This window comes from Mirounga angustirostris, unplaced genomic scaffold (assembly GCF_029215605.1).
Source record: "Mirounga angustirostris isolate CCGP_5_RB_7025 unplaced genomic scaffold, mMirAng1.0.hap1 SCAF_9, whole genome shotgun sequence".
NCBI classification, from domain to species: Eukaryota; Metazoa; Chordata; class Mammalia; order Carnivora; family Phocidae; genus Mirounga; species Mirounga angustirostris.
Window position 1 is genome coordinate 123,359,410 of NW_026991717.1, and position 25,245 is coordinate 123,384,654.

The window sequence follows — 25,245 nt, forward strand, 5'->3', positions numbered from 1 at the left end:
TGCTCAGCAGGGAGCCTGCTTCTCCCTCTCCCACTCCGCCTGCTTGTGTTCCCTCTCTCGCTGTGTCTCTGTCAAATAAATAAAATCTTTAAAAAAAAAAAAAGATCTGATAAAGCTTAGAATGTTAGAAGTCTACCGTAAAACTCCTGGCTAACTAGTGTGCAAAAATAAGGCAAATGCAACCAGATCAATTCCACTGCTCAGCACAATTCCCCTTTTTTCTATCTGAATGTTATAGTCAGTTTCTTTAATAGTATAAAGCTATACAGGGAAAATGCTCCCCCAGGTAAAGTTCACCACTCACATACACTTCAGCATTTTATCAGAGCACATATGATATCTGCTGAGGTTCTTTCTTTACCATACTCTTGTCCCACTAGACCCTGAGCTTGTTAAAAGTAGAGGCCGTATCTCTAATTTGTTCTTAAGCTCTTTCTATCTTCTAGGTGCTCGGAATTATGCCAGGTGCTGGAAACAAGGTGGAACAGAGGTCTCTGCTCTATACAACTTAGCACCTCTCCTGTCGGGAACTGAGGTTTACCACTGAACTTCACGGGCGTGTAGGAGTAGAGGGTGGATGAATTGCTTCAGGGTGGGGTGGCAGAAGTACTGTAGACAGAGGGAACCATGTGTGCTAAGAATCAAATGAAAGACAGCACAGCACTTTAGAAAAAAATACAAAAAGTTCAATACGTTAGAACATGCAGTGTGAGTGCCCACAAAGAAGCTAGACTATGAATGTCCTGATAAATCTGATTAAGGAGTATGGACTTTATCCTGAGAACAACGGAAACTCACTTAAGAGTTTTAAACAGGAGTGATATGCTCATACTTACATTTTTATTAAGGGAGTGGACAACGGAATAGAGAAAAGGCTGGATGCAAGGCGACCAGTTTACAAGTTGTGACATTAGTCTAATTGAGAGAATGGTAGCCTGAAGAGGATAATGGAATGAAAGAAGTGGATGTACTCAAGTGATGCTAAGGAAGTACATATGGTACCACTTCCTGATCGACTAGATGTGCAGATGATAAGGGAGGAGTCATGGAAGGTTCCCAGGTATTAAGGCTTCAGGAAGTGAGGGGATGGCTGTCCTTACTAGGAGAACACTAAAGGAGGAGTTGGTTACTGGGTAGGGATGAAATGGATCAGGGTAGAGACAAGTTAAGCTTTGATTCTGCTACATTCAAAGTGGTTTTAACAAACAAAACCAAAAACAAGATGTCTTAGACATCTTTTCAGCTGTGGTCAAAGAGGAAGTTCTCCAGTTCACAGACTGGAAGCCAAGAGTACACATAAGAATACCAAGTGAGAAGTACATGAGAAGACCAGAAGGCCACTGTTGAGCCCAGAACCATACACGGTTAAGTGTGAGTACATGTCAACTTCCACGGGTTGCTTTTACATGGAGAACGTAATCAGGCAGCAGAGCTTAGTGATTAAGAGTACAGATTCTGGAGACAGAATGCCTGATTCAAACCCTACCACTTACTAGCTGTACACTTTGAGCAAATTCCTTAATCTCTCCCCTTATCTGTAAAATTATCTACAGATAACTTCCTTATCTACAAATAGGGATAAGAGTCCTTGCTGCAGAGCGTTACTCACAAAGATGAACTGAAATAGTACACCTAAAGGACCCACCATGGTGTCTGCCACGTAAGGTAATAGGCCTTCAAGAGATGACACTGCGACTATCACAGGAGCTCCTGCTCTGAAAGCGCAGGAAATGGACGCTCCTTCTTGCCTGTGCAAAGAACTCATACTAATTTGAAAACTATTTTCAGTAAGTTATGAAAGGCAAAATTAATTTCAAACTGTTTGGCACCAGGTAAATGTCATTCACCATCCTGGTAATCACTGACCAGAAGAGGCATACTTTGATTTGTCTATGTTTATAAGAAACAATCTTTAGTACAAAAAAGCAAAGTCTCTTTAGCAACCACCTCAGAGGGGTCATTTTAACTAGAGTCTGAAAAACGGCTCTCCTATGCACTGCTACTAGATTCAGGTTTGCTTGAGAAAAATAGTACCTGTAAAATAGCAGTTTGTAAATCTGAATTTCAAATTAAAATAGAATAGTTTAAAAGAATATTTTTTTTTTAAGATTTTATTTATTTATCAGAGAAAGACACAGCGAGAGAAGGAACACAAGCAGGGGAAGTGGGAGAGGGAGAAGCAGGCTTCCCACTGCGCAGGGAGCCCGATTCAATGCGGGGTTCGATCCCAGGACTGGGATCATGACCTGAGCTGAAGGCAGACGCTTAACGACTGAGCCATGCATGTGCCCCAATTTTTTTTTTTTGATAATAGAAATTTTTGTCTTAAAAACAAATAGCTTGCCGTAAGAATCCTAGTTTGCGAAAACTTTCTGAGTGGTGCAAATATAAGGATTCTCTTTCATGTGATGGAACTATACAGCAGCAAAGAAACTGGAAAGAATGCAAAGGTTTTTGGCAACAAAAGGTTTTAACCTACTACTGATTCAGGACTAACTTAAGTGGGAAGAACCCCCAGGGTTCACCATGGTTCACCAATTTAGTGAGAGTGAATCTTGGTCTAAAGAATGTGTTTATTAGAAAGTAACTAGAAAGACAATTTGTATCTCTCAGGTATCTTCTCCAAGCAAAATCACAACAGGGAAATTACTACTGCCTTTTAAACTTGTTTTAAAGTCTTCTAAAAGTTACTGACTTTGACTTGCCAGTTCCAAGTCAATTATCTCAAGTAGATAGTCCTCACAATAGTGTTAATTTCAGTTTTCTTTTCATGGAGAAATTCTGCAAGAATTTCAAAGCTATCTTTTTAAAAACTGCCACAAAAATAGCACCAGCTTTAAAAACCATGGTAATCACTGCTCTGGCACAATGAAACTGACTGATCATGCAATTTAAGTTCATGATAGCCAGCAGTCAAACCTGACTCTAAAAATGAAAGGGGGAAAAATGTGTCATTAACTCAATTTTGCACCTTCCTGTAAAAACTCACAGTTCTAGATAAGGAATCATATTTTGACCCTGCAATAATGACACAATACCACAATCTATTTAAACCCTGACAGTAAGATTTTTATAACTTATGTTATATGAGAATTTGTAATAATTAACAGACTACTTTATATTTAAACTAGTAAAGAATTGCTCTTGCAAAGTTAGTAAAAATCATCCAAGAAAGCTAGAAAAAAGCTAAAAAAAAAAAAAAAGGACAACCCAAACAACAACCCCAAACCTGAAGTTATTCAGTGCTGGCCAGATTATAGGTAAATGGGGACTTTCATACTGCTGGTAGGAGTATCAATTAGTACAACCTCTTAAAGAGGGACCCTTAGGAATACCTATTAGAATTTATACCGCCCATACTTTGGATCACATTTTTCCACTTCTAAGATATTTAACTTGTAGAAATGCTCCCATAAGGATACAAAGAGATATGTATAAGACTGTATTTGTGTATAAAGATATAAAACCAACAAGCACTCAAAGGTCTGTCAACAGGAGACTGGTTAAATCAGCTACAGTGCGGCCATTACACAGAAACCTGGTATAGACGGGAGCAGGGGATCAAAAGACTGGGTGTCAGGAAGCCTTGTATTTCAAGATCTGGCAGATTCCAGAAAGCCAACAGCTAAGTGATGAAAGCATCTTCAGAGTAGGAAAAAATATGTGAGAGGTCAGAAAGATGAGGAACAAGAACTGACCAGGTATTCAGCAAAGAGAATGTGACTGGAGCAGAGTGGATTTAGAGGTCTTGAGGGGACCAGAGCATCCTGACAGTTGGATGAGAGAATGGGAAGAGAGGAAGTGAAATTAGTGAATACAGACAACTCTTTCAAAGAGCGGTAATATTAAAGGGGTGTAGGGAAGTTGGGTGATTGCTGGAGGGGGTTTTGGTTTTTAAAATATAAGCTATTACAGCATGTCTGATGCTATGGAAAGAATCCAAGAGAGAGGGAACAGCGTAAACGTTGCCATATGAACTGAATGAAATGTCCTGGGAATTGTGACACTATCTCTTCCTCATTTTCTAATGGTAAGGTCAAAAAACAAAACAAAACAAAACCCAAAAAGTCAACTTAATGATCCATAAAAACAAAGGCAAGGGACTAATTAGCTTTGCAAATTTCTCACCTTAGGAGCTTTTACACTGCCAATAAAGTCTGATATTGTACCTCTAAGTTTAGATGAGTGTTCTGTTAATAAGAAAACTACTTAATCATGCTGCTTGTTTGAAGCAATTTTGTACTTCTAAACATACAATGGTAAGTAACATTTTAGTTAAATGTATTTGTAGTAAATAGTTGAAATACAATCATTTAATGTTAAAAAGCTATCAACCTCACCAACTGTCATATAGCGTTCATCAATTTTAGTCAACACCAAGATAAAAACTCAACCAACCAACCATCAGCAAAAATCCCCAAAGTTTTAAGAACGAAACATAAGATGATTCAAAGTAAACTATACCTGAGTTAAAGCAAATGGTATAGGCCAAATAAAGAGGTATTTATTGTGGAAATATGGGATAGCAATCTCTTTGGGAAGATACCAATGTTATATAATTTGCTACAAGAGATTACTTTCACTCAGTGCTGAGAATTATTAACTACAGTTGAGAAAATATGAGGGAAGGAAGGAGAAACAAGCAGATTAAATGCAGGGAGGCCTTGCTTTAAGGAATAAAACCTAATTTTCAGAAGAAGAGTGAAATGTAGTAATATGGAGAATGATCAAACATTAAGATCAGAGTTTACAAGCTCACTTCTCTCTGTGAGAAATAACTAATCATTTTAAAGTAGAAACAGAAGCAAGCACTGGCCTATGTGCCCAGAAGAAAGTGACAAGCTTCATGACACTTACGTGACAGGCACTATCAGAAACCAGACACAGTGAAACTTGCTCAGGAAAAATGCTATTTAAGAAGAGTGAGCTTCTCTGAATAATGGCTTTAAAGACCGTTCTTAGAGTTTCAAATGCCCCTGGTGGGGTACTTTTCCACAAGGATGGTCTCCTAAAGGAGTTTTCTTGCACAAATAATTTCTTGTACAACCATACAAAATAAAAGAAACAACAACAAAATCTTTTCATTAAAGTCAGCACCTGTTATAGGGAATGGCCTGTTTCCTTAACCATTTATCTTCTGTTAAATCTCATCACTAAATTAAGGTTTGTTTATTCCCAGCCACCCCCACGCGAGTGACAGTGAGGTAGCAATGCCATCTTATTACTCAACCAACCTGCTTATTTCAGAACCCAATTTAAGCATGATTTAGTTAAGTTTAAACTCAGTTCCTTTTGTGCTATTCAAAATAGAGCAAGAGGCTCATTATTTGACTTAATTTTTCATGACTATCTGGATAACGTGTTTATTGTAGCTAAGACAATCCAAGCAATAGGAAAGTATACAAAATTAAAGAAAAATTACTGTCATCTTTAGCTACCACCACAAACTCCCTTTTTTCTCCTGAAGTAACAACTGTTAATAAAAAAGTAGTTAATTTTACTTCTCACTTGCAAATATATGGAAAAAAAAAAAAAAAAAGGCTTTTCTTTCACAAAAGGGACCTGTGATGGTTAATTGTGTCAACTTGGCTGGGCCACAGTGCCCAGATATTTGGTCAAACATTATTCTGGATGTTTCTGTGAAGGTGTTTGGGGAGGATATTAGCATTTAAATCAATGGACTCTGAGTAAAGCAGATTACCCTCCATAATGTGGGCGGGCCTCATTCAATTAGTTGAAGGCCTAACAGAACGAAGACTGACCTCCCTTGACCAAGAAGTAATTCTGCCAGCAGACAGCCTTTGGTTCTCTTTGGAGAACCCTGACCAATACAAGGATCATACTAAGTGAATTATTTGCAGTGTGACATTTCACTTAACACTATCATTGTTCCAGGTGGCGGACTGCAGATTGGCTGTCAATTCTTAACCCTTTCCTCACCTTCTGTAGAGCTAGGGATGGTCAAGTGATTGTCTTGGTAGTTTTACTAGTGACTCCTGTGGGAGGCTTCTGCCCTTCTGATGCAGGTATCAGTTCTTCCTGAAAACCCAGGACCTGGAGGCACAGCCATCACCAGGTGTGACCAAATGGAACAAACATGAAGATGAAGCTAATTTACTAAGGAGACTGAATAGGAGAGAAAGGAGCTGGAGTCCTTGATGGCAAGAGTCCTGAACTATGGAACCAAAATAAACCTCTGCTTTTGCCACTATTTGATGGGTTTTGTTATCTGCAATAATAATGTCCCTTTTAAAACAACTATGAGTATTCTACATAGGAAACACCACAATGTAATAATTTCCCCTCCTAATGGCCATTTATTTTTTTTTTTCTTAATTTTTTTTTTAAGATTTTTATTTATTTGACAGAGAGAGACACAGCGAGAGAGGGAACACAAGCAGGGGGAGTGGGAGAGGGAGAAGCAGGCTTCCTGCCGAGCAGGGAGCCCGATGCGGGGCTCGATCCCAGGACCCTGGGATCATGACCTGAACCGAAGGCAGACGCTTAACGACTGAGCCACCCAGGCGCCCCTATTCATTAATTTTCTTTCTTTTTTTTTTTTTAAAGATTTTATTTATTTGAGAGAGAGAGAATGAAAGAGAGAGCACATGAGAGGGGGAAGGGTCAGAGGGAGAAGCAGACTCCCTGCCGAGCAGGGAGCCTGATGCGGGACTCGATCCAGGGACTCCAGGATCATGACCTGAGCCAAAGGCAGTCGCTTAACCAACTGAGCCACCCAGGCGCCCCTATTCATTAATTTTCAAAAAAAAAGTTTACTGGGATGATGTGCAGAAAACAGTAATCACAGGCATAGCTGTTAATCCTTTGAAAAGTGGGCCGTTGGCTAGAATCTGGGAACTTACATTTTGGGAGCATTCCCACTACCCTAATAGTAGTGACTCATTGTGCCTAAACTGTACAATGTGGTTTACCTTCAACATGTGTTTTCCTTCTGGGGGCCTGCAATTTTGGTACATGCCAGGCCGAGGGTGATTATATGACTAGTCTCCATGAAAAACTCCAAGCACTGGGTCTCTAATGAGCTTCCCTAGAAGATAACATTTCCCATGTGTTGTCACATGTGCTAAGGGAATTAAGTACATCCTCTATGATTCCCTGGAAGAGGACTGCTGGAAACTTGCATTTTGTGTCCTCTGCACTTTGCCCCATGCTGATTTTGCTTTGTAACCTTTTGCTACGATAACCCAAAGCTGTGAGTAGAACTCCATGCTGAGTCCTCCCAGCAAATCACGGACCCTGGGGAGGTCTTGGGGACCCCTGAAGTCAGTTGGCATCAGAAGTAGGATTAGCTAGGATGACCCTGACTCATGGTGAAATTACTGTTTGGGAAAGGAAGGGTAGGGGACAGAGTATGATGAATCTTTGGTGGCCAGCTAGTTACAGGGTCATCCATGGTATGCAGCAGCAGCTGAGCTGCTAACTGTTGTGAGAGGTAAAAGTTACCTGTGGAACCTGAAAATGACAGATCCAACTCTGGGAGAGCAGGCTAGTTGCTTTTGGCCATGGTGGCTAAAGTGATGTCTTTGGGTTTTATTTTCTCCTCCAGATAGGAGAAAGGGCCTCCAAATTCCCAAAGGTGAATGGGCCAAAAATGTTATAAATTTACAGTGCTCTCTCCTCCAAGTGAGGTAGAGGGGCAGGATGGGGGTAAGTGGAGTAAAACTAGATCCTAATGATGTAGAAATGATGTTGGGGTTCGGAGCCCACGGCCAAGAAAGAATTCTTGAGACGTCTTTGGTGCAAAAAGGTGGTTTTATTAAAGCACGGGGACAGGACAGGAAAGAGCTGCACTGGCATTATGAGGAGTGCCTGATTACAGCCCAACTTTCAAGTTGGGTGGGGGGGGGCGGTTAGGGATAGCCTAAGTCTCTAAGGAATTTTGGAAGCAAAGTTTCCAGGGCCTTGAGGGGGCTAGCTATTGTAGGGAAAAGGTCATTTATTACTGTCTAATAAAACCTTAGTCATGAGACCCTTCAGATGTATATCGGTGGGCCATATGCTTGGGAGACGATTGCCAACATGTATCTTGAGGGATAGAGATAAAGGAAGTTTCCAAAGGAATTTTTAAATGTTAAAGTAGACTTACAGGATCCTGTAGGGTTGGGCTAAGATTGCCTTTTGCCCTTAGCAAAGTATTAAGATCAAGACAGCTGAGTTCCTAGAAGAATGTCACTCTGCCTGTTTTAAGGGCTTGTGAATGGGCTGTTAAGTAATAAGGAAATTTAATTTTTCTTTTGCCTTTGTTTCCCACATCACGAGGGCGGAAGCAAAATTTTAGATAAAGCAGAAAGAAAAGGGAAGAAGGCTGCACTCCAGCAGTTTTTTCAGTCTAGCTGCTCTTGCCATGGCCTCCCCCACTCCCCTTCCTCCCCTTGCATTCCAGCCAGGATCTTCCCTGGTAGCTGTAACGTTAACAAATGATGAATTTACTTCCTGGCAGTTCAAGTAAATTTGCAATAAGAAAAAAAAAAAAGGGATTCTTTTAGTGGCTTTGTATTTCGTGGCTATCACAACTTGGATGCATGATAAAAATTGGTACATAATGTTAAATGCTTATAATTCCATACATGCCTGAGGAATCGTCCTCATCAGGGGAAGCCGCAAAAAAGAAATGTGTTAGTGGGACAAACTTCCTTGCTTTTTGCCACCAGTGGGCGGGTTGGAATTTAAATGCTTGAGTATTGGAAACAGAACAAGTCTCTGTAATTCCTGGGTTTTGCTATAGAAAATAGGGATGTTTGCTTAGTGGAGTCTCTGTAAAAAGGGAGACAATAAAAAAAAGGTGATCTACAGGTGGAAACACACTTTTGAAGCTCTAAAGAGTAGGTTTTAGTTGGCTAGTGAGTGCTTCTGAAGGCAGAGGTCTGACCTTAGAGCCTGATGTGCAGGCCTGTGTGTATGTGCGCGTGCGTGCATGTGTGTGTGTAGGGAGGGAGGAAGAGAGAGAGACAGACAGAAAGAGAGAGCTTGTGTACAGTAGTGCGAGCCCAAGACTGACAAGACAAAAGGTATGGCACGGCCTTGCATGCTACTTGGGAGTTTCTGGCCCTGCAGCACCTTTGCTGCTGAAAAAAGCCTCTGGCTGCTTAAAAATCCTGAATTCACAGATCCTATTTGCTTGAACTTGATTCGAAGCTAAAACCTGATGCTATCTGGGACAGGCTTCCAGCCTCGGTATGAGCTGGACCTAACTGAGAGCAGCCATAGGCTCAATAAACAGAACTCAGACGCCGTGGCCTCTGCACATCAGGCCACCTCTCTGTGGGGCCCCATACTGTGAGGAAAATCGTGGATGCCTGGCTGGATTGTGTGGGTCAAAGACAAATGTTCACAGGAAAGGGCTTGTTCTCTGATGGGACCACCTGAAATCAAGCTGACTGGCTGTGTATTTCTGATACAGAGACTGACCACATTCTTAACTTGTGACTATTGTCCGAAGCTGTCCTTTGGGAGAGGATACATCACAGGGACTATGATCCTCTATTTGCTCCTGACAGGTCGAGTGACAGAGGGACTTCCAGCCCCTGTGGAGCAGGTCTTAACTTGTGCCTGGCTCTCCTGATAAGATGCCATCTCCAACAAGGGACTGATTACCTGACTGCTTCCCTCACCTCTCTCTCTCTCTTATGCACACGCCTTAGTGCAATCTGATTATTCAATGCAGCTGTCCTCCAAGGGGGTTGATCTTTTCTAGGCCGCTTACTGGATAAGTGATCAGGGTGGAAGAGGTGGGAGGTGATGTAAACCCATTTTGAAATTTTTTGAAAATTCAGGATTTTTGTCCTGACCAATTTTTGAACATGATGTTTTTCTGGTTCAGCTGTATAAAAATGCTTTTCTGTGAAGATGTTTTGCCCCTCTTATACAGAACCCCTCCAAGCAAAAGGTCTGGATGAGAGTAGGGGATGACTGAGAAAATTAAAAATTATGATTACTGAATGCAAATATTGATTTTGTAACAACCAAGGAAAATAAACTGAAATCCCCGCATCTGGAGAGGCACGAGTGAGGCGAGAAGAAATGATGGTGTTTTTTGAAACTACTTCTGGAAGCTTCTTCCCCTTCCTGAAGGAAAACTCTCCATGCAACTTTCCGAGCTGTTGAGAGTGCTCTGCATTCAGACTGCAGAGCCTGTGCTCCATACTAGACAGGGCTGACTATGAGGCAGCAGGAGGTGGCCCAGCCCCTGCACGTGCCATGCAGAAAACCTCCAGATGTTGTCCACACTCATGAGGTGGATGAACTGGTGTCACACGGACAACAAAACTGTTTGGAACTGCCTCTGACACTAAAAACTGAACTAAATTACTTGGATTGGAAACCCTAGGACAAGATGCCCATGGCAGGAGGCCACATCATCCTGCCTAACCTATGTCTTGCTTGGGTCGCCCCAATGATGGTAAACTCTTTGTTTCCAGGGTAACCACACGTGCCCTCTGGGACTATAGTTCTGTATGTGCACCCTATCACAACACTGCCTCAGCTTCAACTTACTGGCCTGTTGTGCTGGGCCTGAACTGATGGCTTAAGGCTAGGTAAAAAAGGTTAATATAGATATTTAAGGAGGAAGCCATCTGGCCTTTATGATTAATGGGACTTGTTAATTGGCTAAGTGCAGGACTCATGAAGGGAAAAACTGAAATCAATACTGCAGATTGGTCTCATTCTATTGTCCGGGTCTTACTGAGAGTAACTTTGCCATAAAGACAAGATGGCCAATGACCAAAGGGGTAGACTGTGCAGAGAAGAGTTCACATAGCAGGCTTAAACTTCTGTCCTTGAAAAGGCTTATAAGGTTAGCCCTTGGCTGGTGTCTGGGAACTTAAGATTTTGGAAGGGTTCCCACTACCCTGTTATGAGTGACTCATCCCAACTGTACAAACAATATGGTTTATGGTCAACACCTGCTTTCCTTGAGCAAGTCTGCAAATTTGGTATGTGCTAGGCACAGACTGCCTACATGACCAGCCCCCTACAATGACTCCAAGTATTAGGTCTCTAATCGATTTCCCTGGTAGACAGCATGTCACATGTGTTGTCACAACTTGTTACTGGGGAAATTAAATATGTTCTGTGTGACTCCCCAGAGAGAGGACCTTTGGAAGCTTGCATCCAGTTTTCCCCAGACTTCACCCATGTATCTTTCTCTTTATTGATTTTGCTTTGTGTTCTTTTGCCGTAATAAATCATAGCCCTAAATATGACTATATGCTCAGTCCTGCGAGTCTCATGGAGAATCATCGAGCTGCAGGTGTGGTCCTGGGGATCTCAGACACAGTTGGAAATAAGTGTGAAACAGTCAACAAACAGCAAGAAGGCAAGTGTGGCTGGAGTCATGTGAGTGAAGGGAAGTGGCAGAAGATATCAGAGAGATAGGAAGCACTTGATCATGTAAGGCCTTGTTTAGATTTTATTCTGAATGTGACAGGAAGCCACTGGAGGCTCTGAACAGGAAGGGACACTGGTCTGGCTGCTGCTAAGAGAACTGCCATAAGGGGGGAAAGGGGGAAAGCAGGGACACCAAGCAGGAAGTTCTTAAAGACATGAGACTCTTCAACTGCCCTTGGGTGGTTCAGATCTGCTTCAGAAAGGAGAAACTTACGTTCATCTTTAAGGATGAGTAGAAATATGATAACCTTGGGCAAAGGGTTGAGGAAGGTATTCCAAACAGCAGGAAGAACTTGTACAAAGACCTAGAGGCATAAACTGCATGGTGTATTTGAAGATTGGTGAAGAGTCTGATATAGCTGTAAGAGGGTCTTGGGCAGAGCTGTGGGAGATGAAGTCACAGAGGCCAGCAGGCATGCTGCACACGGAAGGCTTTGGGAATCATGCTAAGGAGTTTGTGCTTCATCTCACAGGCAAATAGGGAGATAATGAAGAGCTGTAAATAGGGGAGTTATGGATCAAATCTGGGTTTTAGGAAGATCAATATGGCAGAGATATGGATGAGAGGCCAATAAAGGAAGCAAGTCTAGAAGTAACTGTCATAGTACCCAATTCTAATGTAGTTGGGACTGCACAAACTTAAAGCCATGCATATGTAACTTATGTTATATATAAACAGAGAGAGGTGACATGATCAAATCATGTTAGAAACATGCTAATCAAAGACCTCCTCGCAAACATCTAAAGGTATTTACTCCCAGGAGGGTTCTCCTTACCTATGGAACGCTTTAGCAGGATGGATGTGGTGTGTCTAGACTGCTCACCGTACATAAACCTGGGATGTATGTATTTATAAGGAATGCTTCCTAGAAAATATCACACAAGCTATACAATTATCAGGGAATAAACTGGAGATAATTCGTAATGGAAATAGCTCCCTTTCATGGAAGTGACATTCCATATGCATCATTTAGAGGCCTCGTATGTAATCTGGGCCAGGGTGCATCCTAATTGACATAAGCAGGACCTGGGAGTAGCCCTGGCAGTCACAGACTTTCGACATTTTACCTGTGTCTTGTGATAATTATATCTCTGAAGATATTAGTCAAGTTTGGTACTGGGTAAGATCTCTGAGTCTTCTGAGTTCACAATTTGTCAATCTGACCTACTGGGTTTTCCCACAATATTTAATTCGAACTGGAAGAACCAGGATGAATGATACATTTCCTAACCGTATTCACCAAAAAGAGTGACCAGTACTGACAAGTCAGTTGCAATGCATGTCCCTGGTGCCTATATTGTAGTGTCTAAATGCAATTTCCCACTAAAAGGAATTTGGGTTTTTTGTTTTTTGTTTTTTGAGAAATGGCTGATTTATTTCTGGGTTAGGAAATTTGTAAGATGAATTTAAGACATCCCATCTTGCCTAAAAAGAAACAAGTTTAAAAGTCACCTACGATATTATGCTAAGCGAAATAAGTCAATCAGAGAAAGACATGTATCATATGCTCTCACTGATATGAGGAATTCTTAATCTCAGAAAACAAACTGAGGGTTGCTGGAGTGTGGGGGTGGCAGGGATGGGGTGGCTGGGTGACAGACACTGGGGAGGGTATGTGCTATGGTGAGCGCTGTGAATTGTGTAAGACTGATGGATCACAGACCTGTACCTCTGAAACAAATAATACATTATATGTTAAAAAAAAAAAAAAAAAAAGAAGATAGTAGGAAGGGAAAAATGAAGGCGGGGGTAGAAATAGGAGAGGGAGACAAACCATGAGAGACTATGGACTCTGAGAAACAAACTGAGGGTTCTAGAGGGGAGGGGGGTGGGGGGATGGGTTAGCCTGGTGATGGATATTAAAGATGGCACATATTGAATGGAGCACTGGGTGTTATACGCAAACGATGAATCATGGAACACCACATCAAAAAAAAAAAATTCATTAAAAAAAAGAGACAAAAAAAAAGTCACCTATGATTAGTCCAAAAGAATGGACTTAAAGGGACTCTCGGTATGCAAAAATGGGATAACGTGAGCAATGAAAAAGAAGGACTGCAATTGCGTGAAGCAAACATATGTGAAACCCATGGATCTGGAATGATGCTCAGAAGCAAAGCAAACAGAAACAGACAAACAAAAATGTACTTACTGGCCTCCTTTGGAGGTTGCTAGAGTACCAAATTATTTGAAAATATTTCAAGGGAAAGAACCAAGCATCTATCCTGCTTTTAAGGACTGTGTTTCAGGGTAACCAATTAGTTGACGAGGGAAAGTTTTTCTTTATAAAATAATCCCAGGTAACAAATGCAGGAGAAATTATACATTAGAAAGCCATCACTTTGCAATTCCTAGTGAAATAATGGGTCCAGACAACAAACAAAACGGTTTTCACAATCTCTAGGTGAAAGGTCAGTGAGGAACTTCTGAATGGCTGGATCAGACTGACACCACCCAGCTTCACTGATCAATTACTAGAAGTGGGACAATCAGATACTCTACATGCCTCCGGATGTAATGTAATAGGAAGTATACAGTACTCTATGAGATAATCTCAATGAAAAACCAGAGCTAAATCTACTCAGCCTCTAGAGTTAACTTCCAGTTTACAGACTAGACAGCAGATGGTGGAACAAGTTCAATGACATTACAAGGACATGACCAGTTAGATGTACATGTGGGAAACTGGATAGCACAAAGGATATTATTTCTTTACCAAATAAAATGAAATAAAAACAAGGGATAGAGAACTGTTATAGATTAAGAAAAACCTAAGATCTTAGTGTGGATACTAACTCAAACAAATCAGTTCTAAAAAGATATCTGAACAGGGAATACTGCAGAGAGACTGGGGATTGGGTGATTAAAGAATAATCGTTAATTTTGTGGGTGTTAAAATACCACTGTGATTTTGTTGGGGAAAAAAAGCCGTATTTTTAGAGATACATACACAGGTGAAATAACATGGAATTTGCTGTAAATACTCTAAGATAAAGAAAAGAGTAGATTCGTATGGGGTGGCAGAGATGCAGCAAGAATAAGAGTGTGGATGGCCGCTGACCCTAGGTGATGGGCAAGGGGGTCATTACACCCTCCACTTTTGTGCACATTTTGAAGTCTCCCTCATAAAAAAATAAAAAAGAACGAATTAAACTATAATATTTGGCAAAAATTTAAAAATGGTAATACATACTTGGCTGAGGCGCAGGAAAAGGAGTCGTTTCAAAGGAAGCAAGCAGAATTACTTTTCTGAAGAACAATTTAACAGTATGGGATCAAATGTCTTTTAAAATTTTACATTCAGTCCAGCAAATTTACTTTAAAAAACTAATTCTCAGAAAATTTTCATAGATGTGCACAAGGATACATCTAAAATGATCTCTCAGCAAAAAAAAAAAAAAAAAATTTGTAAAAAAATTGTAAACAATCTATTTCTAATTTATGGTATATTTACATGTAAATTTTTAAAGTTTTATTTACTTAAGTAATCTCTATGTCCACCGTGGGGCTTGCACTCATGACCCCAAGATCAAGAGTCTCATGCTCCTCCGAATTAGCCAGCCAGGTGCTCCTACCTGTAAAATTTTTTTATAGCCATAAAATTGTAAAAGAATACTAAATGATAGGGGACAATGTTCAAGACAAACTGTTAAGCACAAAACGCAGGCTGTAAAATAGCATATACATTTTGACCCAATTTAGTCTTAAAACTATACATTTAGAGAAGAGCCTGAAAAGAGTTTTCTCCATCATGTTAACAGCTGTGTTGTCTAGCTGATGGGATTAAGGTACTTTTAATTTTTTTAGACATGGTTTTTCTATTCATGGGTATGGATATTTGTAATAAAAAAAATTCTAATTTTGAAAAAAGATTGTATTTTTGAAAGGTAAAATCTGGATCAATTTCCAAAAGTGGCTAGTAACAGAGTAATAAGTGGGTATCGTAGTGATCTTTGAAATAATAAACAAAATAACAGAAGGTTGGTGGGACAGGGCGGAGTGGATTAATAATTCTTAGAAAGATAGCTATTTAGCGCACACTATTATGAGAAAGAGCAAGTTTTAAATTTAAAAACAGAGGGTGTCAAGAAGATAAAAGTTAGAAGGGGATCAAAGTTTATGTAAGCTTCAGTTAGATAAACACCTACATCAATTTCCTAGGGTGATTGGGAAGGTTATTGTAGTAAAAATCCTAACACAATTCTGAAAATAACCAGAGCAGCATATTAGATAATCTTTCTTGAGTTTCCATTTTGTGTACCACTTGGGCAGGTAATTATATACTGGAGTACAAAAAGAGAATGTCAGGATATTAACATAATAATGCAATTTTGATTATCAAATTCAGCTTATGTAACTTGGGTCAAAACTGTTGTGAATAACTTTGATATATAAAAATCTAGAAAATCATAAACTATTACACTCCACACATTGTATGTGGTTCACAGTCAATAAAACCAGACTTCTGCATCTTTCTACATTTGTTTAAAATTTCAGTTGTCTCCTTCCTAAATTAGGCAAAAACAAGGAAAATGTCCAGACTACCTTGTTTCCGTACTTTCGTTGGTTCTTCATAGTCCTTGTTTTCTGGATTCGGAGATTCTAGAAAGCTGATCTCTTCTGAGACACTTTCCCCTTCTTGGCTCCTGAGGCTGTCTTCCTCTTCTTGAACTGGTGATTCTAATTCTGATTCTTCGGAATCAAGAAATATCTGACCAGCAACTACTCTGCCTGCTGTGTTGTGGTCCTTTACCGACTCATCTGATGGCAAAGAAGTCTGAAAATACAAAATATTTTTAGTTTTCAAAAAGTATCAGGACTGTCTCCAATTTGACCATTACTTTTACTAATCCAGATATATCTCCTTCAGCTGTGAATGTGCCATACTTGCTCATCTCTCTAAAGTTTGGTATGTGTTCATCACAGGCCTTCACCACTTGCCTAACCTGACTCTTTCTTCCAATTTTAACTTAGATGTTATTTCCCCCAGGAAGCATTCCTTAACTCCTGAAGCCTGGATTAGGGTCCCTTACAAACTCCCAACATAGCTTATACTTTCCCTTATGATAGCCCTGTACTACAACTTTCTGTTTATCTATATTCCCTCAAATCCAGAGATCAGAGATCATAACTGAATGGTCTCCTTGGATACACCATCAGCCTTATTCACTCAACCAAACAATTTAAATGTATCAACTCTACAGATTTATAAAAATTGATAGAAGTGGAAACAAATGGCAGAGGTTAAGTCTTCAAAATTTAAAAAAACTAAAAATTAAAAAAAGGAATAAAATCAATCTCTCACTAGGCAGTAAGAATGTTACTGCCTTCAGGCTCTTACACACACAGCACATTCGAGTTAAAATTAAACCTAATAACCAACACTCTGAATGAAAATATTTATTATTCTGTCTCCTATAGGTCAGTGATTCCCCCCCCCACCCCGGAAGAACTAGTGTATTGATACCAGCTATGTTTTTCTTTCTTTTTTTTTTTCTTAATCCAATTCTGTTGCTCAAAAGATAGATTTCATATCCTAAGACACATAATTCATGCTTTTAAATTGGGCATCAAATACTGGCCAATGCAAATTTTAGTACACACCTTGGAATCTAAGGATTCATCTTGACTGCCTTCTTCATCTGTAAAGAAATTTTAAGACAATTTCATCATCCTTCTTGTTGGAAATCACAGGTATTGTTAAAGCACTTGATAAATACAACAAATAATAATCAGACACCTGATATATATATCTAGAATTATCTAAAAAATGGTTGTATTCAACAACTGTACAGAAAAGATTAGGTAAAAGGAAAACAAGGGGTTAGATGGGGTAGTTCTTCCTCTTTCTCCAGGGAAGGCACTAGCTTCATCTGTTATTCGGGTGAGAAGACCGGGTGAGAAGACGGACTACCATCACCACCATCACCACCACCAAAACCAGGCAATTCTTCAGATACCATCCAATTCTTCTGTTCGTATTTAGTCTACTACTGAGTTACTAAACTTATAAAAATAAATCTCTGATTTTGTGGTTCAGGGTTCCACCTATTATTTTCCTCTGCTCAGAATCTGGAGTTACAGAGCTTATTTTAGTGCTGATTAGCATTTTACTGTTCACTGAGACTACTAAAGATGGACACTAACAATTATTATTATGTGACAGTAGAGTTGCCAGACTAAGATACTTAGGATTTGTGTTCTACTCTACTGAAGAGTTAACCAGATAAAAGCAAAAAGTAGCATCATACCATCATGTACTTACTCACATGAGATTTATTAAGAAATCAGTATCTCATATTAAATAAACAATGAATCCAGCCCCTGGCTACACCTTTCTTCCAAATTCTTATCTGCTGCTTTGGCTTTGTCCAATTATGTTAATTTTCCTTCTATTACTCTGTGTTTTTCTGCTATTACTTCTATTCTGGCTAATTGTTATTCTTTTTCCTGTTCTTACACAAATACATTGAACACAGTGTCCATACACGTTTGGTTATTGTATTCCTGGCCAGTTTAGAAACAACAACAACTGTTAGATGATCTCTCGGTTTCCTTCTTACTCTTAAAATGATCTGATTTTATCCAGGAGTGAGCTTCAGTTATAAGCTCACTTATATGTGTGGATGTGTTTAAATAATCACAAATATTAACTAGTTAATATATCAAGAACAGACGTTAAATGTGTAAATTATGTATACAGTATATCCCCAAACTTTAGATGAGCCGGAACTCTTAAATCACTAATCACTAAATCATGAAATTTAGTACCTTCTCACAACAGGTCACATAAGCAGCAAATAAGTATATAACACAGATACCTATAAATAAATTTGAAGACATATACATTTGAGACACTACAAGCTATTACACATTCGAGTAGCAAAATGTGTTTCTGAACTCCAAGAGACAACGGAAACCTGTGACATCAGGGTTATTTCACGTGAATTGCATCATGCTTCTGTCTCTCCTCTCTTCAAACTAGGGATATATGCTAAGGTTACTGGTAAATAAAAGAATTCTCTCTCATTTACTAAACTGGGAAAGTCAACTCCAGATGGTAGTCTTAAAGCATAAGCTATTTTCTCTTTCACTGATATATCCATTCACGTAACACTTATAGAAGTTGCTTATAATCTATATGTAGTAGTCAGGTAATAAAGACACTGAAGTTATGCATAAACAAAAAGAAAATAATAATGCTTTTAGCAGAACACGGACATCAAGAAAAAAATGCAAAAGAATTCAATGAAAAGTTATAGATTTCTCATTCAACAGTATGACATCCAAAATATAATGGTTTATGTTACGTTAGTAATTGTATACTTTCCTCTGAAAAAGACCAACTTTCATTTTTATTATATCAGCCAACCAAACTGCAAAAAGTACCAGGGATATTCTTTCAGGGAAAAGTAATCATCACAAATTCATTTTCCGATTTGTCATGTAAACTAAACAGATTGATAGACCTTCAAACACAGAAAGTCCTAAGAGTTTGGTGAAAAGAGAGCAGACATCCTGTTCTCTGCTTTACCACTGAATCTGTGCAGATCCTACAATACTCCTGATTTTTAATTACTCCAAATCGAGGGCTGGAGAGCTAAGTTCAACACCTGGCTTCATTACATATTAATTTTATACACATGGTTCAATATAGCAAGCTTGGTCAGCCTCCTCTTTCTCAACCTGTCAAAAGAGAATAATACCATCTGTCCTGTTGACTCACAATAATGTTTTAAGGAACAAAAGAACAGTGAAATTAAACATCATCTACAGTCTGAAATGTACTCTTTGAATATCTGATAATAGAACTATTACCTGAAATGCTTAGCAGTGGACCTAATTTAAAAGATTCTGTAACACTGTTTGGCATAAAGGAAAAAAAAAAGCAAACCATTTGTCTCTTCCTGCTGAAAATAAGAAAACAAGTATTTCTAAGTGAGAAAACTTACAGCATTTTTCATTATTGAGGAAATGGAGAAATATCTTTTTAACCTCCTCCTTTATTTATTCACAGGAAAAACATTTTGAATAAAAGTGTTGTATTTTTATATGCCTCTAAAACAAGATATGAAATAATAGCTACTAACAGTGATAGGATCAAGATTCCCTTTGTTGGCTGATGGTACCTGGTAAATATGCAACTTGCTTTGGTAACCACTAACATTCAAACTTTAAGTCAGTGCAAAATTATGGCCCAAGACTTGATTTTTAAATAGGAGCAAATCTTTAAACTAATACTGAGGCTGACTTCCTGTATACATAAGCAATTTAATGAATAAAAAAAAGTCAACTGAAAATCCATGTACTCAATTTCTAAAACTTTACCTCACCTAAGAGTTTTACTAGGATTGCACTTCACGTGAGCACAGTAGTGCCTTTATTACCTATCAGCATGCACATCTCTGCTGTTTTAGTTCTGGCTAAGTATGGATTCTGCCTCTGCCAGAGAAATGCTTTGGCACAGGTGCTACGATGGAAATCAGAGCAGACATTTTTTGAACCCAGTCCTCTGCTTACATCAACACAATCCGAAGATTTAACACTTCAGTGTTAGTAATCCGCTATTATAACATCCCAAGAATCCCAACTGTTGATTAAATGACTTCTTCAAGTACCATCTCCACTGACCTGAAGCTCTTAAGTATATGAAATCTAGTTAACGGAAGACACAGGAAAATGTTTGTAGGGCTTTAATTTTCTTTAAATTCTGCAAATTGAATTCAGAGGGATACTTACTATGTTCTTTAACGAGTCATTCTTACACTTTAGTGTGAAGAATTACTTGTGAAGCTTGCTGAACTACAGATGCCCCGACCTGTTCCAGACCTAAAACTGCATGTTTAACAAACTCCTAAGAGGAATTCTGATGCATGTGGTCTATGGCCCATCAGGTACTCTATCCATTACACTCAACAGTTTCATTTCATACTTCCTTCGGTCAAATAATTGCTAACAGTGCTTTAAGAGTTAGGTAGAGTTTTGGAGATTTGGTCATGAATGCAAACCATTACTAAAAAGGGGGAAGGCAGACCTCAAAGCATGATGTTGGCAGTAAAGTAACTAGCATATGCTTGTTGCTTTTGAAATGGTATCTCAAACCACAATATGGATAGAATTTTAGGTTTAGACCTCTTATTTTAGAAACAGAATGACGTTACGGCATTGACTTACAACTAGGACAGATAATTTGGGGATTCAAATAGCCATCTGGGGAATTTTCTGTTGGGGAAAAAAAAAAAGAGAGTTGACATTTATACCCTGCCTTGTTCCAAAAAAATTTAAAGCCACAGAACAGCTGTCTTGTTAACTAAACTGATTAAAATTCAAAAGCTTTACTGTACTGTTTCTTCACAAACACTAAGTGCTTCTTTATCAACACTTTCAAAATAAAAGTTTTCTGATGTAGGCAGACTGAACTATTAAAAAAGAAAAATACATTTCCGAACCATAGTATTAATCTGCTAACTGGAAAATCAGTTCAAAAGCACATGAATTTATATATCTATACAAAACATGAAAATCAGCTGCTATACATTTTAAATTTATAGGGACCAAGATTTTCTCAAAAAATCACAAAGTTATATTAAACAAACATGGGGCAACTCAGAAACACTGTGACAGAGATAAACACCACTTTCTCGGGGATATTTCCTAAAAAGGGATAGAGAGTGGACACAGTTACATCAAAAGTCTTCATTTTTAAATAGACAAAGAGACAGGGGGCCACCTCAGGTGCTAAGCCAACCCACCAAACCACTGTCAACAGCCCGGTTTTGATGGACCTGGCTCTGCTCAGCGATAACCCCAGGTGTGCCAATTACTTAATTTACAAATCCCAAGCACAGAGTCTGTTTGAGAGTTGAGGAAGTTCCAGTAAGGCTCAGGTGTCACTGCGGATCTAAGCCAGCTGTCGGGATTCATCCCCAGAGTCAATTCCTCATTCGCGAGGAGTCGCGTAAAGTTTGTTAAGTGAGGAGAGGTGTGGGCAGGGTGACCGCCCCTTCTCTTCCTCCCCTTTCTAGCTCCCTAAACACCCCCTCTAGCCCAGGCCAGCCAAAGCCCGAGGAATGACAGCGAGTGACAGGCTAGTGCGAGGTGTGACCAGAGAGAGCGGAGTCTCCAGCTCGAGCTCCCACGGCCCTGCCCCGGGACGGAGGCCGGGGGGTGGGGGGGCGGTGGCTCCCGGCCTCCAGTCCGAGGGGGCGGATACTGACCCGAGGACGCCGAGGCCGAGCCCAGCAGCACCGCACAGAGCAGCAGCGTCAGCCCAACTCGGACCCGCATTCTGCTCTCGCGGCCGCTGCCACCCCCTGGAGCTGTCTCTTTCGCCTCTGCCACCACCGACTCAGCCACCGCCGCCGCCTCGCCGCTGCTCTTCCTGCTCTGGTCTCCTTCCCCCGCCCCTTCCCAGGCCTCCCTGCCCTAGTGCGGAGCCAATCCCCGCCCGCCGCCTCGGGCTCTGTGCCCAATCCCCGCAGTCTTCCCTCCCACCTTATTGCCCCGCCCCCGAGGTCAGGCATTGACCAATCATTTTGCGAGATTCCCACACGGGCTTTCCCGGTTGGACCACGGCCTCACGACATGGCCCCAGCTAATTGGTAGATCCTGGGTTCAACCATCCCGGAAACAGACCGTGAGTCCAGGGCCGGGAAGAAAAGAAAGTAACTCAGGACTACAATTCCCACAATGCACTTTATGGGCCTCTTTCGAAGTGTGCTCTCGGAAAACGTATCCCATTATGGAGCAAGATTTAAAAAAGTGCAGGTGGCTGTTGAAATCAAGAGAACTTGCTTAGGTAACACCTTGGCTAGACGTTAGCTCAAGCCTACGAACCCACAGCCTATGTATTTTTTTTTGAGCCAATATATATACACACACACACACACACACATACATATATATCAAGGAACACACATTATAAGGTTAAGAGTTTGTAATGTGTTAAGCTCTTCTTCCTCTTTGTTTTTTTGTTTTTTGTTTTTAGAAAATTTGAATTGGACAGAGTGATATCAACACTTAGGAAAAATACAACATCTAGACTGAGTTCGAAGTATTTTTTTTTGAATTTAGATAAAACAATGCCATGTATATAGGGAAACCAGGATGGAACTCACTGCCCCTCCTCCTTTCCCTTATAAAACAAAAGGAAATAAACCCGCATCCGGTGCAGATCATTTCAATGCTAGTATTCATTTTTAGGAGGGCCACCAAGTGATAATCATCTGGAAAACGTGCCAACAGCCTTTGCAAAAACCCTTTCAAGCCTTTGTCCTTATCCCTCTCTTTTCGTGAGTTACACTGTTCTCTTTCTCCGTGACTTGAGTTCCGGAGGCTGGAGTAATGTACTTGGAGACAAAGGTGATGGCCATTGCATTGCAGACAACGAAATAGTCTTTTGTATTAAGTACCACCTCCAGGCATGCTCCCACTGGGTAGCAGGCAGTGGCTTGGTTTTCCAGCCCCTTCATCAAATTGTGTAATTCTGTTTTCCCTAGCATCCACCCACCCTCAGCTCAGTCCTGAGTTGAACTCAGTCCTCAGCTCAGTCTGAGGTCAGGGTTCTGGACAAGTCCACACGGGCCACATATCTTAATACCTCCAGGCATTTTCTTCTATCTTTTTTGATAGAAAATCCTCTTTTTCAGGATGAGAATAAAAAAACTAACTGCTAAAAACAACAACAACAACAACAACCCTGCAAAACCCAAAAAGCTAACTGCTATTCCACATTCACATCAGAAGGGATGAAGGAAAATACTGTCCTGTTATTCTCCTGCTACCTCCTTGGCATTCATCTCTATTTCTGTCACTAACAGTGTTTCCTCAGAGTTCCTTTGATTTTAAATCATAGAGTAAATCCTGGTATATTTTTCTCCCTTTTTCATCTTATCAATCATCACATCCTAACAATTTGAGCTATATAATTACTCTTTTATTATTACTTTTTAAAGATTTTTTTTTTTTTAAGCAATCTCTACAGCCAAAGTGGGGCTCGAATTCACAACCCCGAGATCAAGAGTTGCATGCTCAGGAGTCTGGGTGGCTCATTCGGTTAAGGGTCTGCCTTGGGCTCAGGTCATGATCCCAGGGTCCTGGGACAGAGCCCCACATCAGGCTCTCTGTTCAGCGGGGAGTCTGCTTCTTCCTCTCCCTCTGCCACTCCTCCTGCTTGTATTCTCTCTTTCTCTGTGTCAAACAAATAGATAAAATCTTAAAAAAAAAAAAAAAAAAAAGTTGCATGCTCTACTGGCCAGGTGCCCCTGTCATTGTGAGCATTTTTCTCTTTCTCATTGAAAACTTCCCTACTGGGGGTCTCACTTTCCCTTACCTGCCTGATGCACCTGAGTTCTAGCTATATTCACCAACCTCACTCTCTTTTCATTCTCACCAAAGCCACATAGAGCCAGATTAATTTTGCTTTTAAAATTAGATTTCAATTCAGTTCAAATTAAATTAAAATTCCTATTCAAAAATTTTCAATGACTGCCTTTGTCATAGAATCAAAAAACGTTTGAACTTCTGACAAAATAGGAACTTGGGCTGACAGTTCTACTTTATTGGGGAAGTACTGGGAAGAAATTTCTGCCTTCTACAAGAGGAGCAGTTATTATCTGATTGATAAGCTAGGGAATGTTCACTGCTTGAGACTCAGCTTGTTTTTTCATCTTTTTCTTTCCCAAGTGCTTCTTATATTTAAGGCCCCGTGCTAAGTGCTGCATGAACACATTTCCCACTTCTCTGACTGCTTTTCTGATATCCACATGAACACACTCACACTCTTCCCTTGTCATAGGCTCCTTTACCCTCTCCCTATGGCCCTTGCTTTCTCTGAGCCACAACCATGGCATCCTGCCCATTTTCACTTGTGTTTCATCTTGGCTGAGCCTCTTCTCTGACCAGGCCAGTTCTCGTTATTCTTTATTTCTCTAAGTGTTTACAGAACATTCACAAACTTGCCTTTTAAGTGGGATGCAAACTTTCTATGGCCAGAGACAACTACATAATTCAGTATATAGGTGTATAGCAATGGACTTGCCATCTATTAGCACTAGATAATTTTTGTCAATTGATAGATATGTCTTACTTATCAAGTATTTTAATAATAAGATTTTGAAAGTACTTGCTATCTGTTATAAGTTTACTCTTTTTTTTTCAAGAAAAGATTTTATTTAACTATTGAGAGAGAGATAGTGAGAACAGGGGGAGGGGCAGAGGAAGAGGGAGAGAGAATCTCAAGCAGACTCTGCTGAGCATGATCTCATGATCCTGAGATCACAACCTGAGGCGAAATCAAGAGTCAGACACCTGAGCCACCCGGACACCCCAAGTTGTAAGTTTAATCTTAAAATATCTTACAGGGAAATATTAAGGAACGTTTGCATCCCTAGTATACAGGAAATTTACTTCACTCTTCTGCACCTCTGTAAAATAAGTATATTAATAATATTCTCTTCACCAGGTCTGTTGTGAGGTTCATATCTCAAAAGAGATATGGAGGAAAAAAAGTATTTTTTTAATTATAGAATGTTCTACAAATATTATTTCTTATTGATTGCTTGGTTGAAGCAAAGAAGGAAATCAAAATATTAGTTTGTATAAAGACTAATACAATTAGTTTTATTCCCTTAATATGAAAAAGGTTTAGAGCTGCTAGAGTTATTGTCTTTAGCCAACAATGAGTAATGGATATCTCATGAGAATACTCATAGAACCTTGACTTTTTGGGGAAATTCCAAGTCTCCAAAGCAGGTCTAGAACATGGTGTGGGAAAACCAAACTTATTTTTTCAGCCTGCTAGGTTGCATGATGATTAATTAGTGAAAAGGTTGTGA

At 39.9% G+C, this 25,245-nt stretch overlaps 1 protein-coding gene across 2 annotated transcripts in view; it reads right to left on the reverse strand.

The window, feature by feature from the left end:
• Nucleotides 1–21,806, reverse strand: part of SEL1L (SEL1L adaptor subunit of SYVN1 ubiquitin ligase) — a 56,640-nt gene extending 34,834 nt beyond the window's left edge. For both annotated transcript variants that reach the window (XM_064571444.1, XM_064571445.1), the window contains exons 1-3: nt 21,628–21,806; nt 17,015–17,052; nt 15,956–16,187 (exon numbers count right to left, since the gene is read on the reverse strand). In XM_064571444.1, coding sequence (XP_064427514.1) covers nt 15,956–16,187; nt 17,015–17,052; nt 21,628–21,697 — 340 coding nt within the window. In that variant the 5' untranslated portion in view covers nt 21,698–21,806. The remainder of the gene's footprint in view (nt 1–15,955; nt 16,188–17,014; nt 17,053–21,627) is intronic.
• Between the last annotated feature and the right edge of the window lie 3,439 nt (nt 21,807–25,245).